The following is a 19391-nucleotide window of genomic DNA, read 5'->3' as shown; positions in this document are numbered from 1 at the left end:
ATAGGTAAAAATATATATTGTAAAGATGTTAAAATAAAATTTCAGTGAAGATGTACCATAGAAAGGTGACAATTGTCATAATCGTTATTTTTGAAATTTTTTGAATTTTTTTAAAGTAAATAGGTTAAAATATATATTGTAAAGATGTTAAAATAAAATTTCAGTGAAGATGTACCATAGAAAGGTGACAATTGTCATAATCGTTATTTTTGAATTTTTTTAAAGTAAATAGGTAAAAATATATATTGTAAAGATGTTAAAATAAAATTTCAGTGAAGATGTACCAGAGAAAAGTGACAATCGTCATAATCATTATTTTTGAACTTTTTTGAATTTTTTTAAAGTAAATAGGTAAAAATATATATTGTAAAGATGTTAAAATAAAATTTTAGTGAAGATGTACCATAGAAAAGTGACAACTGTAATAATCGTTATGAGTGAACATTTTTAAATTTTTCAAAGCAAATAGGTAAAAATATATATTGTAAAGATATTAAAATAAAATTTCAGTTAAGATGTACCATAGAAAAGTAACATTTGTCTATTTTTCAACTTCTTAGCTGAAACGAGCAGACTTTTAGTTACGCCCCTTTATCTTATTGGGCGAGCTAGCTAAATAATATCAAAAATTACGAGCGGACCGGTTAAAATTTTTTTACTTTTAATTTTTATTTAAAATTTATCAGGTAACATTAAAAAATATATGCTACATAAAATTTTAACATTTGTCCAAAGTACAAATAATTGTTGTGGATGTTGTATGTGGGAAAAGCTTATGAGATTAAAAAACTTCTTAGATTTTATTTACATGGATGAATATAAATCGACATGAATAATGATTTCACCTGTGTCCCAAAAGAAAAGAAAATTTAATTATTAAATTTTAAATGCACTGTTTGAAATAGGTAGCATCCACGTCAAGATTAATTCACAACATAAGATTAGATGAGGTTATGAGATGAGAGCACACTTTTTAATTACATAATCATTTAAATTTTAAAGTAAGTTTATTGATTTTTTAACTAGCACCATTATTTTTTTGTACATTTCTTTAATTTATTATTTTAGAAAATATAAATCCCTCTTACGTTTCTCTTTCCTAATGTTATTTAAAATTTGTAATAATAATTTAGCAAGATTTTTTGGTTCTTTAAATTATTTCATTAAAATGTATTATTTATATTATTTTAAATTTCAATGATTATGCCTTGATGGCGCCAGTAAGTTTTTGTATAAAATTTTTATTTTAAAAAAATTTTTTATTTTAATTTATATTAAAAAAAAAAAATCTTTTTTAAAATAATTTACATTTATAATGAGTAGTTTATCTTTATCTTCTTCTTCAAGCAATGCCATTACTATGATGGATTCTCAAGAGATAGTAGAAGATGAAGTAATTTATATTAATTTTATATTTAAAACTAATAAACCCAATGTTTTATAAAAAAAGACCTTATTTAGAGATTTAGAGTTAGAAAATAATAATACTATTATGAATTCTCAACAGAAGAATGAAGATGATGTAAGTTTTAATATTTTTTTATATATTTAATTTAAATTATTATACCTAATTAGTGTTTTCGGCCTGGGTTCAAGCCTGTTCAGAAGTTATTTAATATGATACCAATTTAGATAAATGATAAAAATATTTTATTCAAAATAGCGCACGGGTCGGGCTTCAGTCTACTCATGACTAATTAACCGGTTTGAATATGAGTCGTTTTGCCGGCCTCGGTCAACTATCTAGCAACAAAAGACATTGTGTTGTTAAAAAGACAGTTCACCCGACTCAGAGTCTCTAGACGTTATTCGAATTAGTTGATTAAAGTCGACTCTTTTATAGTCAAAACAATTGGTCCCTTTATTTTAAACTCTTATCTATATAGGAGAGACTGGGGTTATTCGAACCAATTTTTACAAAATTGGTAGCTCCTATGATTAGATACCTAAATCTATATTCTATAAAGGTGCCTTATAAAAAATCTTAAGATTATAATTATTTTTTTAAATTTTAATTTTTGTAAAAGTGATAATTTTATTCAACAAGTCCCGATAGCAGGGTGAGGCAAACCACTTCAAGAGGCTTCTTAAACCATTGGTTTTTTAGGCCATAAAATATTGAAATGCATTTTTATTTATTAATAATGATATGTATTGAATAATTTTATTGTTCAAAATATGATATTACTTATAAATTGAAGCTAATAAATAATATATAAAAATCGAAACTTAATTTTTGCTAATTTAATAACCATTTTGGACATAAAAAAATATGAATTAGAGATTAAGATTTCTAAGTATTCCCAAACCAATCATACCCGGTCCCCATTCCCTAAAGTTCTTAAATCAATTAGGTAGAAGAATTGCATTAAGGACAGGGGTCAAAAACGAGTCCTTATCTCTTAAACAAAAAATCCAATTCGAAATCCTAAAAATGTTTCTTCGAAACCTCCCTTTTCCCTCCTAGTTCAGCACCTATAATTTGCAAAATATTTTTTTTAGCGGTTTAAATCAGGGTTGTGCATTTGACCGGTCAAATAAGTTTCTGTCAATTGACCAATATTTAACCGGTAAAATATGGTCAAATTCAAATATATGTTTTTTTAAGTTAATATCTATATTATTAATTTTTTAAATTTCATTGTCATTAAATAACTAACATTTAGCTATCCGTAGCAGATTCTTGTTCTGATTCATATTATTATTTTCTTTAATATTTTTTAATCAATTTTCCTGATGTCTTAGATCTTCAATCGATTTCTATTTTTATAAGAATATTAACCCAAATTGACCTATTTCCTTCAAAATAAGAAGTAGAACTAGGAATTATTAATTTCTTAATGTGGTGGACAAACTTTAATCTATTAACTTGAGGTCGGAATTGATTGTTTTTGGAAATTACTACTTTCCTAATTCGCTATATTAAACATGCTGTTTTTGCTTTTTAAATTAATTATATCACTTAAAATATTTTGGTCATCACTATCTTGTAAAATAGCTAATTCTAGAATTATATCACATACTTCATTAAATTCACTACTAGTGAAATTCCCCTCTTGATATTGTTGACCCAAAAAATAAGCAAAAATTATGATCAATTTGACCGTATTTGACCAGGTCAAATACTCCTTTGGTTAAGTGACTGATCAATTGACCGACTTGCCAACCCTGGTTTAAATATTGATATAAATATCATAAATTATTTCTCGTGAAATATAGATATAGTATATAATATTTTTTTTTTCTTTCGTTAATCATTATTTTTTTTGATTTTTTTGAAAGTAAATGGTAAATACAGATATTGATGATGGTGAGGATAATTTTAATTATTGATAATATAGATATAGATTCGCCCACAAATGCACTCCACATAGAACTTGATAATATTCATGAAGGTGCTAATATTCATACAGTTACTGCTTTATTAATGGCAGGTAAAATTAGTAAAAGAAAAATAGGGAGACCTTTAAATAAAACTCCTAAATTACAAAAAGGTTCTAGGTTATTTCAGGTAATATAAGTTAGATGATAATATAGGGCATTGGCCAGAAGCGTCCAAAACTCGAAAAAGGAACTATGTGTTAGCGTATATTCAAGGACTAAGTGTGAAAAATGTGAAATTTATTTATACTCTAACCAGAATAGAAATTGTTTCAAAACTTTTCATAATAAATACATATATATTTTTTTATACATGCAATTCGCTCAATGATGTCAAATTGTATCGTGATTTTTTTTTTGCCTGTAAACTATGAAAAAAAAGTAGAAATAAAATTTGAAGATTTTTTATAAAAATTTTTTTTTAGTTTTATTTTAAAAAGTCGAGCTTTAAGGGTTAATTTAGAAATTAAATTTTTGATTAAATTATATTTCGTTGAATACAATTTTTAAAAAATGGAATTTTTAAGTTCTTTTTCAAAACTAAATTGATAGTAAGTATAAAGATACTGTAAGCACTGGATTACGTAGTAATTAACAAATATAAATTAAATGGTAAATTTTTTTAAAAAAATATTTTTTCAAAGGGAAAAGGCTAACATTTTAAACGTAATTTTAATTATTTTTATATCATTGAACTAAGAATTAAATTCTCTATCCAAAAATGCTTAGATTTTTTGGATTGTGATTTTAATTCTGAGTTCATTGATATAAAAATACTTAAAATTTCCTTGGATGATACTGTGTATTTTTTAAATGTTTTACGTTTTTGTTTTTACACCATTTAATAAATTCATTTGAAATAAATTGTGGTCCATGGTATTAATTTTCTCTCTACAAAAATAAATATTTAACCTTATTTATATATTCTGGTTTTCTATTTTTCTATATTTTTTAAAAAAAAATCAAACAACTTTTACTTTTTATTTCCTTTTTTATTCAATCAATAACATATATCGAAAAAAAAATATAATATAAAAACATTCTTGTTTGTTTTTCTTTCCACGCTTATATACTTGTTTTTTTTACCAATTCATCCTTTATTTATTATTTTTTTTATTACACGTCAATTATCTTTTTTCGGGTAGGTCTATAAGTCGAAAGGCTGCATGATACGAAAGGCTAAAAAATAATATTGAAAATAAAAATAACAAAGAAAATAATTAATGTGTAATTTGATTGATTTATTGCTTTTTTTACGAGAAAAATATTATAATAACATTACATTATAATATATTAAAAAAATGGAAATTTTAAGATCTTTTCAATTTTTTTATTAATTCTTTGAAATAAATTACGGTTTTAATTTTATTTAATTTTATTAATTTCTAATTTATATTTTTAATTAAATTATATTTATTTATTTAAAAAAAATGGAATATAATATATTAAAAAAATGGAAATTTTAAGATCTTTTCAATTTTTTTATTAATTCTTTGAAATAAATTGCGGTTTTATTTTTATTTAATTTTTATTTTTAATTAAATTATATTTGGTTATTTTAAAAAAATGGATTATAATATTTCAATTTTTTTATTAATTCTTTGAAATAAATTGCGATTATAATTTTATTTAATTTTATTAATTTTTAATTTATATTTTTAATTAAATTATTTGGTTATTTTAAAATATGGGAATTTTTAAAATTATATGTATATTCTATTTAAGTTTTTTTTCAAAACTAAATTGATAGTAAGTATAACGATATTGTGAGTACTGGATTAGGGAAAAGGCTAAATGCAATTTTGAATATTTTTATATCATTCTACTCAGAATTAAATTTCCTATCCAATTATGCTTTGATGTATTTTTTTACGTTATTGGTTCAAAAAATAAATTTTAAAAATTTTTTTGTGGTAAAAACGTTGGAAGGGAAAAGGCTAACATCTTATATGCAATTTTGAATATTTTTATATCATTCTACTCAGAATTAAATTTCCTATCCAATTATGCTTAGATGTATTTTTTTACGTTTCCGGTTCAAAAAATAACATTTTTGTCGCGAAAACGTTCGAAGGGAAAAGGCTAACATCTTAAGTTTAATTTTTTAAATTTTTATATCATTGAAATCAGAATTAAATTTCCTATCTAAATATGCTTTGATGTATTTTTTTACGATATCGGTTCAAAAAATAAATTTAAAAAATTTTTTTGTGGTAAAAACGTTGGAAGGGAAAAGGTTAACATCTTATATGCAATTTTGAATATTTTTATATCATTCTACTCAGAATTAAATTTCCTATCCAATTATGCTTAGATGTATTTTTTTACGTTTCCGGTTCAAAAAATAACATTTTTGTCGCGAAAACGTTCGAAGGGAAAAGGCTAACATCTTAAGTTTAATTTTTTAAATTTTTATATCATTGAAATCAGAATTAAATTTCCTATCTAAATATGCTTTGATGTATTTTTTTACGATATCGGTTCAAAAAATAAATTTAAAAAATTTTTTTGTGGTAAAAACGTTGGAAGGGAAAAGGCTAACATCTTATATGCAATTTTGAATATTTTTATATCATTCTACTCAGAATTAAATTTCCTATCCAATTATGCTTAGATGTATTTTTTTACGTTTCCGGTTCAAAAAATAACATTTTTGTCGCGAAAACGTTCGAAGGGAAAAGGCTAACATCTTAAGTTTAATTTTTTAAATTTTTATATCATTGAAATCAGAATTAAATTTCCTATCTAAATATGCTTTGATGTATTTTTTTACGATATCGGTTCAAAAAATAAATTTTAAAAATTTTTTTGTGGTAAAAACGTTGGAAGGGAAAAGGCTAACATCTTATATGCAATTTTGAATATTTTTATATCATTCTACTCAGAATTAAATTTCCTATCCAATTATGCTTAGATGTATTTTTTTACGTTTCCGGTTCAAAAAATAACATTTTTGTCGCGAAAACGTTCGAAGGGAAAAGGCTAACATCTTAAGTTTAATTTTTTAAATTTTTATATCATTGAAATCAGAATTAAATTTCCTATCTAAATATGCTTTGATGTATTTTTTTACGATATCGGTTCAAAAAATAAATTTTAAAAATTTTTTTGTGGTAAAAACGTTGGAAGGGAAAAGGCTAACATCTTATATGCAATTTTGAATATTTTTATATCACTCTACTCAGAATTAAATTTTCTATCCAATTATGCTTAGATGTATTTTTTTACGTTTCCGGTTCAAAAAATAACATTTTTGTCGCGAAAACGTTCGAAGGGAAAAGGCTAACATCTTAAGTTTAATTTTTTAAATTTTTATATCATTGAACTCAGAATTAAATTTCCTATCTAAATATGCTTTGATGTATTTTTTTACGATATCGGTTCAAAAAATAAATTTAAAAAATTTTTTTGTGGTAAAAACGTTGGAAGGGAAAAGGCTAACATCTTATATGCAATTTTGAATATTTTTATATCATTCTACTCAGAATTAAATTTCCTATCCAATTATGCTTAGATGTATTTTTTTACGTTTCCGGTTCAAAAAATAACATTTTTGTCGCGAAAACGTTCGAAGGGAAAAGGCTAACATCTTAAGTTTAATTTTTTAAATTTTTATATCATTGAAATCAGAATTAAATTTCCTATCTAAATATGCTTTGATGTATTTTTTTACGATATCGGTTCAAAAAATAAATTTTAAAAATTTTTTTGTGGTAAAAACGTTGGAAGGGAAAAGGCTAACATCTTATATGCAATTTTGAATATTTTTATATCATTCTACTCAGAATTAAATTTCCTATCCAATTATGCTTAGATGTATTTTTTTACGTTTCCGGTTCAAAAAATAACATTTTTGTCGCGAAAACGTTCGAAGGGAAAAGGCTAACATCTTAAGTTTAATTTTTTAAATTTTTATATCATTGAACTCAGAATTAAATTTCCTATCTAAATATGCTTTGATGTATTTTTTTACGATATCGGTTCAAAAAATAAATTTTAAAAATTTTTTTGTGGTAAAAACGTTGGAAGGGAAAAGGCTAACATCTTATATGCAATTTTGAATATTTTTATATCATTCTACTCAGAATTAAATTTCCTATCCAATTATGCTTAGATGTATTTTTTTACGTTTCCGGTTCAAAAAATAACATTTTTGTCGCGAAAACGTTCGAAGGGAAAAGGCTAACATCTTAAGTTTAATTTTTTAAATTTTTATATCATTGAAATCAGAATTAAATTTCCTATCTAAATATGCTTTGATGTATTTTTTTACGATATCGGTTCAAAAAATAAATTTTAAAAATTTTTTTGTGGTAAAAACGTTGGAAGGGAAAAGGCTAACATCTTATATGCAATTTTGAATATTTTTATATCACTCTACTCAGAATTAAATTTCCTATCCAATTATGCTTAGATGTATTTTTTACGTTTCCGGTTCAAAAAATAACATTTTTGTCGCGAAAACGTTCGAAGGGAAAAGGCTAACATCTTAAGTTTAATTTTTTAAATTTTTATATCATTGAACTCAGAATTAAATTTCCTATCTAAATATGCTTTGATGTATTTTTTTACGATATCGGTTCAAAAAATAAATTTAAAAAATTTTTTTGTGGTAAAAACGTTGGAAGGGAAAAGGCTAACATCTTATATGCAATTTTGAATATTTTTATATCATTCTACTCAGAATTAAATTTCCTATCCAATTATGCTTAGATGTATTTTTTTACGTTTCCGGTTCAAAAAATAACATTTTTGTCGCGAAAACGTTCGAAGGGAAAAGGCTAACATCTTAAGTTTAATTTTTTAAATATTTATATCATTGAAATCAGAATTAAATTTCCTATCTAAATATGCTTTGATGTATTTTTTTACGATATCGGTTCAAAAAATAAATTTTAAAAATTTTTTTGTGGTAAAAACGTTGGAAGGGAAAAGGCTAACATCTTATATGCAATTTTGAATATTTTTATATCATTCTACTCAGAATTAAATTTCCTATCCAATTATGCTTAGATGTATTTTTTTACGTTTCCGGTTCAAAAAATAACATTTTTGTCGCGAAAACGTTCGAAGGGAAAAGGCTAACATCTTAAGTTTAATTTTTTAAATTTTTATATCATTGAAATCAGAATTAAATTTCCTATCTAAATATGCTTTGATGTATTTTTTTACGATATCGGTTCAAAAAATAAATTTTAAAAATTTTTTTGTGGTAAAAACGTTGGAAGGGAAAAGGCTAACATCTTATATGCAATTTTGAATATTTTTATATCACTCTACTCAGAATTAAATTTCCTATCCAATTATGCTTAGATGTATTTTTTACGTTTCCGGTTCAAAAAATAACATTTTTGTCGCGAAAACGTTCGAAGGGAAAAGGCTAACATCTTAAGTTTAATTTTTTAAATTTTTATATCATTGAACTCAGAATTAAATTTCCTATCTAAATATGCTATGATGTATTTTTTTACGATATCGGTTCAAAAAATAAATTTTAAAAATTTTTTTGTGGTAAAAACGTTGGAAGGGAAAAGGCTAACATCTTATATGCAATTTTGAATATTTTTATATCATTCTACTCAGAATTAAATTTCCTAACCAATTATGCTTAGATGTATTTTTTTACGTTTCCGGTTCAAAAAATAACATTTTTGTCGCGAAAACGTTCGAAGGGAAAAGGCTAACATCTTAAGTTTAATTTTATAAATTTTTATATCATTGAACTCAGAATTAAATTTCCTATCTAAATATGCTTTGATGTATTTTTTTACGATATCGGTTCAAAAAATAAATTTTAAAAATTTTTTTGTGGTAAAAACGTTGGAAGGGAAAAGGCTAACATCTTATATGCAATTTTGAATATTTTTATATCATTCTACTCAGAATTAAATTTCCTAACCAATTATGCTTAGATGTATTTTTTTACGTTTCCGGTTCAAAAAATAACATTTTTGTCGCGAAAACGTTCGAAGGGAAAAGGCTAACATCTTAAGTTTAATTTTTTAAATTTTTATATCATTGAAATCAGAATTAAATTTCCTATCTAAATATGCTTTGATGTATTTTTTTACGATATCGGTTCAAAAAATAAATTTTAAAAATTTTTTTGTGGTAAAAACGTTGGAAGGGAAAAGGCTAACATCTTATATGCAATTTTGAATATTTTTATATCATTCTACTCAGAATTAAATTTCCTATCCAATTATGCTTAGATGTATTTTTTTACGTTTCCGGTTCAAAAAATAACATTTTTGTCGCGAAAACGTTCGAAGGGAAAAGGCTAACATCTTAAGTTTAATTTTTTAAATTTTTATATCATTGAAATCAGAATTAAATTTCCTATCTAAATATGCTTTGATGTATTTTTTTACGATATCGGTTCAAAAAATAAATTTTAAAAATTTTTTTGTGGTAAAAACGTTGGAAGGGAAAAGGCTAACATCTTATATGCAATTTTGAATATTTTTATATCATTCTACTCAGAATTAAATTTCCTATCCAATTATGCTTAGATGTATTTTTTTACGTTTCCGGTTCAAAAAATAACATTTTTGTCGCGAAAACGTTCGAAGGGAAAAGGCTAACATCTTAAGTTTAATTTTTTAAATTTTTATATCATTGAACTCAGAATTAAATTTCCTATCTAAATATGCTATGATGTATTTTTTTACGATATCGGTTCAAAAAATAAATTTTAAAAATTTTTTTGTGGTAAAAACGTTGGAAGGGAAAAGGCTAACATCTTATATGCAATTTTGAATATTTTTATATCATTCTACTCAGAATTAAATTTCCTAACCAATTATGCTTAGATGTATTTTTTTACGTTTCCGGTTCAAAAAATAACATTTTTGTCGCGAAAACGTTCGAAGGGAAAAGGCTAACATCTTAAGTTTAAATTTTTAAATTTTTAACGTTTTCGCGACAAAAATGTTATTTTTTGAACCGGAAACGTAAAAAAATACATCTAAGCATAATTGGATAGGAAATTTAATTCTGAGTAGAATGATATAAAAATATTCAAAATTGCATATAAGATGTTAGCCTTTTCCCTTCCAACGTTTTTACCACAAAAAAATTTTTAAAATTTATTTTTTGAACCGATATCGTAAAAAAATACATCAAAGCATATTTAGATAGGAAATTTAATTCTGATTTCAATGATATAAAAATTTAAAAAATTAAACTTAAGATGTTAGCCTTTTCCCTTCGAACGTTTTCGCGACAAAAATGTTATTTTTTGAACCGGAAACGTAAAAAAATACATCTAAGCATAATTGGATAGGAAATTTAATTCTGAGTAGAATGATATAAAAATATTCAAAATTGCATATAAGATGTTAGCCTTTTCCCTTCCAACGTTTTTACCACAAAAAAATTTTTAAAATTTATTTTTTGAACCAATAACGTAAAAAAATACATCAAAGCATAATTGGATAGGAAATTTAATTCTGAGTAGAATGATATAAAAATATTCAAAATTGCATATAAGATGTTAGCCTTTTCCCTAATCCAGTACTCACAATATCGTTATACTTACTATCAATTTAGTTTTGAAAAAAAACTTAAATAGAATATACATATAATTTTAAAAATTCCCATATTTTAAAATAACCAAATAATTTAATTAAAAATATAAATTAAAAATTAATAAAATTAAATAAAATTATAATCGCAATTTATTTCAAAGAATTAATAAAAAAATTGAAATATTATAATCCATTTTTTTAAAATAACCAAATATAATTTAATTAAAAATAAAAATTAAATAAAAATAAAACCGCAATTTATTTCAAAGAATTAATAAAAAAATTGAAAAGATCTTAAAATTTCCATTTTTTTAATATATTATATTCCATTTTTTTTAAATAAATAAATATAATTTAATTAAAAATATAAATTAAAAATTAATAAAATTAAATAAAATTAAAACCGTAATTTATTTCAAAGAATTAATAAAAAAATTGAAAAGATCTTAAAATTTCCATTTTTTTAATATATTATAATGTAATGTTATTATAATATTTTTCTCGTAAAAAAAGCAATAAATCAATCAAATTACACATTAATCATTTTCTTTGTTATTTTTATTTTCAATATTATTTTTTAGCCTTTCGTATCATGCAGCCTTTCGACTTTTAGACCTTGCGTCTTTTTTCTTTGTTTAATATTATTTATTCACGTATTTTTTTTTATATTATTTATTCACGTATGTTACGCTATTATCTTCCTCTCGTGCTAAGTTTAATGCTTGTTCCCTTAACACATGGTTATACTCATTTTTCTTATCTATTTATTCAATTCTTACTTGAATCTTTAATTCTATCGATCTTGATCCATTATAAGTATGCATCAATTCCTACCAGAGTCATTTTGGGTCGATTTTTCGCCCAAAAATTAACTCAATAAGTACATTAACAACATTAACTATACACAATATTTTTTAGAATCAAAAGGCCGATAGTTTTCACATTGCAGTAGAAAATAGTTATGAAATCATAAACAATGAAGGAATCAATATTCGTGGGTTTGACACAGATTCAGATGTAATATATTTCGATAGTATAAAATTTTAAAAATATATAATATAATATATTCTTTTTTATAATAACAATAAATCACAAATGATAAAATATATTTTTTATGTATAAATAATATATAGATAGAGCCCTTGACTAGCCAAGATGCTATTATATGTGACTTATCACAGATTTCAGATATATCTACATCTAGTAAGTTAAATATTTCCAATGTATTCAAGATGACTCCGACAAAATCTCGCCGAAAGTGTATATACTGCAATACACATTATAGTTTAAATACAGCCTCAAGTATGTATTATTAAAATTTAATATACGATTATAATATATTTTTAGCAAATTTAAAAAGGCACATTTCTAAATCACATTCGCAATTAAAAATGGAAAACAAAAACAAAAAAAGACATTCATTAGTGGGGATAAGAAATTTAGTATCTCACGAAAATACACAATTGAATAAATTAATTATGAGATATATTATAAAATGTAACATCTCATTTAATAAAATAGAATCTCCATATTTCAGAGATATTTTCTCTTTTATATTTAAAAATGAGAGAATATGGTGCAGGCAGACGGCTGCCTGCTATGTTAAAGATTTATATAAAAAATCTAAAAATAAAATTATTAAAGACCTTAAACAGGTCAATAGTAAAATCTGCCTTACAACGGACATATGGACCGGAATAAACTCAATATCTTATTGTTCTATAACAATACATTATATTGACAAAAATTGGAAATTTGTCAATTTCCTACTTGATCTAATAGATTTACCTCATCCACATACGGGTGAGGAAATATCAATCTTTTATCCTCTCTCCAATCTTTTGGCTTACAAGAAAAAGTAATGTCCATTACTATCGATAATGCAAAAAATTTCCTCTCCTCTGTGTCTATTATGACAAAATTTTATATAGATAAATACGGTTATTCTCTATATAGCATTAGATGCCTGGCTCATATATTAAATATAATAGTGAGCTCAGGAATGAATATCATGAATGAAAAATTGGAAAAAATAAATAAATTCGTTAAAAAGTTGCATAATTCCCCCAAATTTATGAAGGAATATATGGAATTATCAGGTGGGACTCGTATACCACTTGATGTCGTCACAAGATGGAATTCCAAATTCTTAATGATTTCCATAATTAACAAAGTAATAACAAAAACCATTTTTAAATTTAATTTTATATTTAAAGAATATTGATGTGGTAAATGATTTAGGCAAGAAAGGCAGCCTTCCTGATAATCAAATTATTATAAATAATGAAGAGGCTAAATTTTTAAAAGATATTGAAATATTTTTGAAACCATTCTTCAATATTACCCAAGAAATATCCTCAGATACAAATTCTACAATTGGTTCGGCAGTTTTATTTATAGATGAAATTGTCAAAACACTAGAAGATGTTAGTGAAAATCATGAAAACGAAACAATAAAATGCTAGTGTTATGTTAAAAAAATCAAAGATATATATTAAACACATAAATACTCTTTCAAATTATATATCGTGTTTGTTAGACCCAAAGACAAAGAAAAAATTTTTGCCTAAATTTATAAATAATCCTGATTATTTTAAAAATTTCGAAACGTTATATATTAAATATAAAAGTACAATGGATCGTCAGCGTACGATTACAATGAGCCCGATATGGAAGCCATACCTTATTCTGTGCGTATACATAATAAACTAAGAAGGTAAATATGATTACATAGTTATATATATATTGTCTTTATTATTTAGGGCTAATTATGAAATTCCACAACATGCCACAGATGAAATAGATACATATTTAAAAGAGGAAGTAGCTAGTCATACAACCACTCGATTGGTGGCAAAAAAACAGCTCAATATATCCGTCTTTAATGGCCAGAGACTTTTTGGCTCAGCAAACTACGAGTGTTGCCAGCGAAAGAATCTTTAGCAAAGCGGTGGAATGCATGACTAAAAAACGTAACCGCCTTTCATCCATCACTTTGAAGCAATGTTTATCTATTGATTGCTGGGACATAGAACTTTTATAATGATATTATATTAACATTTTTTAATATATATTTCCGCGTATTTTAATGAAAATATTTTTATATTATGTGTACGTTTATTTATTAATAAATTGAATTAAATTAAATGCGTCTTCCTTTGAATTTTTTTTATCACAAAGAATGCAGAATTTTTAGTGATTGAAGCGATATTTAATCATGGGTAAAAAAATGTGAAATAAAAATTTAAATAATTTTTATAGACTTTTCGTCTTGCCCTGCCCATATAAAAAAATTTAAACCACGCTCGCCCCCCATATAAATATAAATATGCCCATTCTTCAAATTTTTTAAGCATCTAATAAAAAATAAATTATTTAGTTTCACCCTTACTATAAATTTCATAATTTAGTAAGCATAAAAAAATATTCGATTTAAATGATGATATTGCCAATTGTGTAAGTTTTTCCAAGGCCTTTAGAAATACCTTTACTATTTTTTTCAGCAAAATGTAGGAAGTAAATATTACACATCCAAAATAAGTTCTCTTTTCGCCGAAAAAAAACAGTTCTGATGTTTATAATTTTATCAATTATAGGACGAAATAATTGTAATCAAATCCTACAAGTATTTTTATTAACTCATTAATTTTTCCGACGATAACATCCGAAACAGTTATCGATAATCTGGTATTTAAAATTTTTTTTATAAGAATATATTTTTTAATGTTTATCTAATGAATTTTAAATGAAAAATAAAAATTAAAAGTTTGTTAGCCTTCCTATTGTTAAAATTTTTCAAAGATCCGTTAGCACTTTTAAAAATTCGAAAATATTTTAAATAACGATTATGACAATTATCATTCTTCTATGGTACATCTTCACTGAAATTTTATTTTAACACCTTTACAATATATATTTTTACCTATTTACTTTAAAAAAAGTTCAAAAATAACGATTATGACAATTGTCACCTTTCTATGGTACATCTTCACTGAAATTTTATTTTAACATCTTTACAATATATATTTTTACCTATTTACTTTAAAAAAAGTTCAAAAATAACGATTATAACAATTGTCACCTTTCTATGGTACATCTTCACTGAAATTTTATTTTAACATCTTTACAATATAAATTTTTACCTATTTGCTTTGAAAAAATTCAAAAAAGTTCACAAATAATGATTATGACAATTGTCACTTTTCTATGGTAAATCTTCATTGAAATTTTATTTTAACATCTTTACAATATATATTTTTACCTATTTACTTTAAAAAAGTTCAAAAATATCGATTATGACAATCGTCATCTTTCTATGGTACATCTTCACTGAAATTTTATTTTAACATCTTTACAATATATATTTTTACCTATTTGTTTTAAAAAAATTCAAAAAAGTTCACAAATAACGATTATGACAATTGTCACCTATCTATGGTACATCTTCACTGAAATTTTATTTTAACATCTTTACAATATATATTTTTACCTATTTACTTTAAAAAAATTCAAAAAAGTTCAAAAATAACGAATATGATAATTGTCACCTATCTATGGTACATCTTCACTGAAATTTTATTTTAACATCTTTACAATATATATTTTAACCTATTTGTTTTAAAAAATTTCAAAAAAGTTCACAAATAACGATTATGACAATTGTCACCTATCTATGGTACATCTTCACTGAAATTTTATTTTAACATCTTTACAATATATATTTTTACCTATTTACTTTAAAAAAATTAAAAAAAGTTCAAAAATAACGAATATGACAATTGTCACCTTTCTATGGTACATCTTCACTGAAATTTTATTTTAACATCTTTACAATATATATTTTTACCTATTTGTTTTAAATAAATTCAAAAAAGTTCACAAATAACGATTATGACAATTGTCACCTATCTATGGTACATCTTCATTGAAATTTTATTTTAACATCTTTACAATATATATTTTTACCTATTTGCTTTGAAAAAATTCAAAAAAGTTCACAAATAATGATTATGACAATTGTCACCTATCTATGGTACATCTTCACTGAAATTTTATTTTAACATCTTTACAATATATATTTTTACCTATTTACTTTAAAAAAATTCCAAAAAGTTAAAAAATAACGAATATGACAATTGTCACCTTTCTATGGTACATCTTCACTGAAATTTTATTTTAACATCTTTACAATATATATTTTTACCTATTTGTTTTAAAAAAATTCAAAAAAGTTCACAAATAACGATTATGACAATTGTCACCTATCTATGGTACATCTTCACTGAAATTTTATTTTAACATCTTTACAATATATATTTTTACCTATTTGCTTTGAAAAAATTCAAAAAAGTTCAAAAATAACGATTATGACAATTGTCACTTATGTATGGTACATCTTCACTGAAATTTTAACTTAATATGTTTACGATATATATTTTTACCTTTAACCTATATATGCTGCTAACTAAAAAAATCAACTTAGTCGACTAAATTAGTCGTTTTAGTCGACTATATGTTAGTCGTTTTAGTCGACTATGTTAGTCGTTTTAGTCGACTATATTAGTCGTTTTAGTCGACTAATTAGTCGTTTTAGGTCGACTAATTAGTCGTTTTAGGTCGACTAATTAGTCGTTTTAGTCGACCAAATTAGTCGACTAATAGACTAATTTAGTCGCTAAAGTTTTTAGTCGATTTCCATGACTACGACTATTAGTCGTAGTCGAAAGAACTCGACTAATTAACAACACTAGATATGGGTATCAAATAAAAGCTAATTTTAATATCTTTAGACTGAAGGTCTTCATAGTGTTGTTAAACGGCTAAGTCGCCACTCGAGTCGAGTTTTTAGTCGTAATAAACGGCTCAGCATTGAGCGGCTCAATCAGCCGTTTGAGCCGAATTCTGAGCTGATTTTATATTTAAAAATATTTTATATATAAAAGAAAGATATCAAATATATAAAGAATTATACAAAGTTGTTAAAATATACTTTTTTTTATTATTTGGTGTTACTGAATTATATATTTTAACCGACCCATAACAGCTTTACCCCAAGGTGACATATATTATAAACATCGTTATTGCGTGGCTTCTAGTATAGCTTAGATGTCGGATAAATTTTATTTTATAACTAATACATTACATTAAGGAACATGTGTGCCAAATTTTGAATCCTGAGGATATGTATATTTTAGTAAAAGCAAAATATACTAGAGAATGATTTTTATATTTTTGGGGTAAAAAACATTTTGACAAAATAGATAAAACCAGGTAAGTTTTTTAAAAGATGAACATAGGTAAGAAATTATTAAATATAAAAATTCATCTTCACACCAAATTTATAATCTTTGTGCTCAAGGGTTTAAAAGTTATTCGTGTTAACATTGTTACCCCGTCAATCGCTTTACCCCGGTCTCCCCTACATAGAGAAAAATTTTTAAGAGATATACAACATGATATATCAAACTTTAAGATTAATTTATTAAATTCCTAGAATAAAATATAATAAAAAAATATATAAAATTATTAAAAGTATGTATTATAGTATTATAATTTTGTTCTAAAAATACCCCTCCCCCTCCTTCCTTGATTTAATATTTTTTTTAAAAAAAAATTTTTCGAAAAAAATAACAATTATTTATATTCTTTTGAATCCTTTTGCCGGCTGGCTGGCATGTTAAAATTTAAGTTTTATTTTTTTTATATTAATAACTTCCGTTTTTTACTTATTTTTTGTTTTTTTTTAACTTCCAATCCAATTCTATTCCCTCCCCTCCCCTCCCTTTCCTTTTTTTTCCCAAAAAATTAGATTATTTTAAATAATAAAAATATTAATTTTTTGTTAAAAAATTTCATATTTATAATTTTATATTTTTTTAAATATTTTCTTATATACAAAATTTTCAATAAAAATATTAATTTTTTTAAATATTTTCTTATATACAAAATTTTCAATAAAAATATTAATTTTTTTATTTTATGGATGATTCTATTATTTCCATTGGAGAGGTAGACTTTAATAATTTTATCCTCATAAAAATATTTTTTTGTTAAAAAATTTTCATATTTATAATTTTATATTTTTTTAAATATTTTCAATAAAAATATTAATTTTTTTATTTTATGGATGATTCTATTATTTCCATTGGAGAGGTAGACTTTAATAATTTTAACCTTTCAATACTCCGGTGTTTATTATAATTTTCATAAATTTATTTTGTAAAAATTTTAATTTTTTTTTCTGATAATAATTTATAAAATATCCTCCTAATTATATTTTATTTAGGAAATACTTAATAATTCAGTATTCGGTTCTGACCTTGATAATTTATCTAGAACCATTCGATTGGAGAATTATAATTTTAAAAATAGTTTCCAGACTACACCAAAAAAAACAAGACGTAAATATAATTTGTGTGATAAACATTATCAGGCTAGTACAGCTACAAGTATATATTGAGTTAATTTATAAATTTATACTTTATTTTTTTTAGCGAATTTGAAGAAGCACATGCAGACTGTGCACCCGGAAACGATTAATAATAATTTTCAAGATGATATACCTGAAACGTTATTTGGATCAAGAAAATTAACGGCTAATGAAAATACGCATATTAATAAATTAATATTGCGATATCTAATTAAACAAAATATATCGTTTAATTCTTTAGGCTTATATTTTATAGATATTTTCAAATATCTAAATAAAAATTGTAAGATTTGGTGCAGGCAAACTGCAACTAAATACCTCAATAATATATACATCTCTGCAAAAAAAAACATTATTACCAATCTTCACGAGCTTCGTAGTGAAGTCTCCTTAACAACCGATATTTGGACCGGATTAAATAAAATGACGTTTTGTTCATTAACAATCCACTATATAGATAAAACATGGATGATAAAGAATTTCTTATTAGATATTCTTATATTCCCACACCCCCATGGTGGTCAGGATATTTTTGAAATAATAAAAACAACTTTAGAGGAATATGAAATTATTAGCAAAGTAATAAGCATAACGAATGATAATGGGGCTAATGTTATCCATGGAGTTAATTTATTGATAGAATATATAGAAAAAAATTATAAAAAAAAATGTATAATCACCGATGCTTAGCCCATACTATAAATCTTATCGTGAAATCCGGGCTGGATTATTTTTCCCCATCATTAGAAAAAATTTAGGGCCAGAAGCCCCAAATTAATGCAAGGATTCATGAAGATAAGTGGGGGTATTAGAATACCGATGGATGTTGCCACAAGGTGGAACAGCAAGTACATCATGATTACAGCCATTAATAAGGTATTTTTAATTATAACATTTAACATATTTTAATTTTTAATAGAATCTCGAGGCCGTTATCCAGCTAGCTAAAGATTACAGTGGTGATAAAGACTTTAGCTTAAACACCGAGGAATCTAAATTTTTGGTGCTTTTGGAACAATTTTTGTTTCCATTTTATAAAATAACCTGCAAAA

The 19391-nt window shown here is 24.1% G+C and overlaps 1 protein-coding gene across 1 annotated transcript; it reads left to right on the top strand.

Annotated features, from left to right (window-relative positions):
• Positions 1 to 828: 828 nt before the first annotated feature.
• On the top strand, positions 829 to 14057 carry LOC135931594 (uncharacterized). Its single transcript, XM_065468824.1, has 8 exons — positions 829 to 863; positions 1324 to 1393; positions 1451 to 1522; positions 11829 to 11927; positions 12044 to 12212; positions 12258 to 13083; positions 13127 to 13626; positions 13673 to 14057. The coding sequence occupies exons 1-6, from the start codon at positions 829 to 831 to the stop codon at positions 12770 to 12772; spliced, it is 960 nt and encodes a 319-aa protein (XP_065324896.1). The 3' UTR covers positions 12773 to 13083; positions 13127 to 13626; positions 13673 to 14057.
• The last annotated feature ends 5334 nt before the right edge of the window (positions 14058 to 19391 follow it).

Source organism: Gordionus sp. m RMFG-2023, chromosome 1 (assembly GCF_954871325.1).
Source record: "Gordionus sp. m RMFG-2023 chromosome 1, tfGorSpeb1-WG-v2, whole genome shotgun sequence".
Classification (NCBI taxonomy): domain Eukaryota; kingdom Metazoa; phylum Nematomorpha; class Gordioida; order Chordodea; family Parachordodidae; genus Gordionus; species Gordionus sp. m RMFG-2023.
Note: the sequence above shows the minus strand (reverse complement) of the source record. Positions and strands in the feature narration are given on the sequence as shown.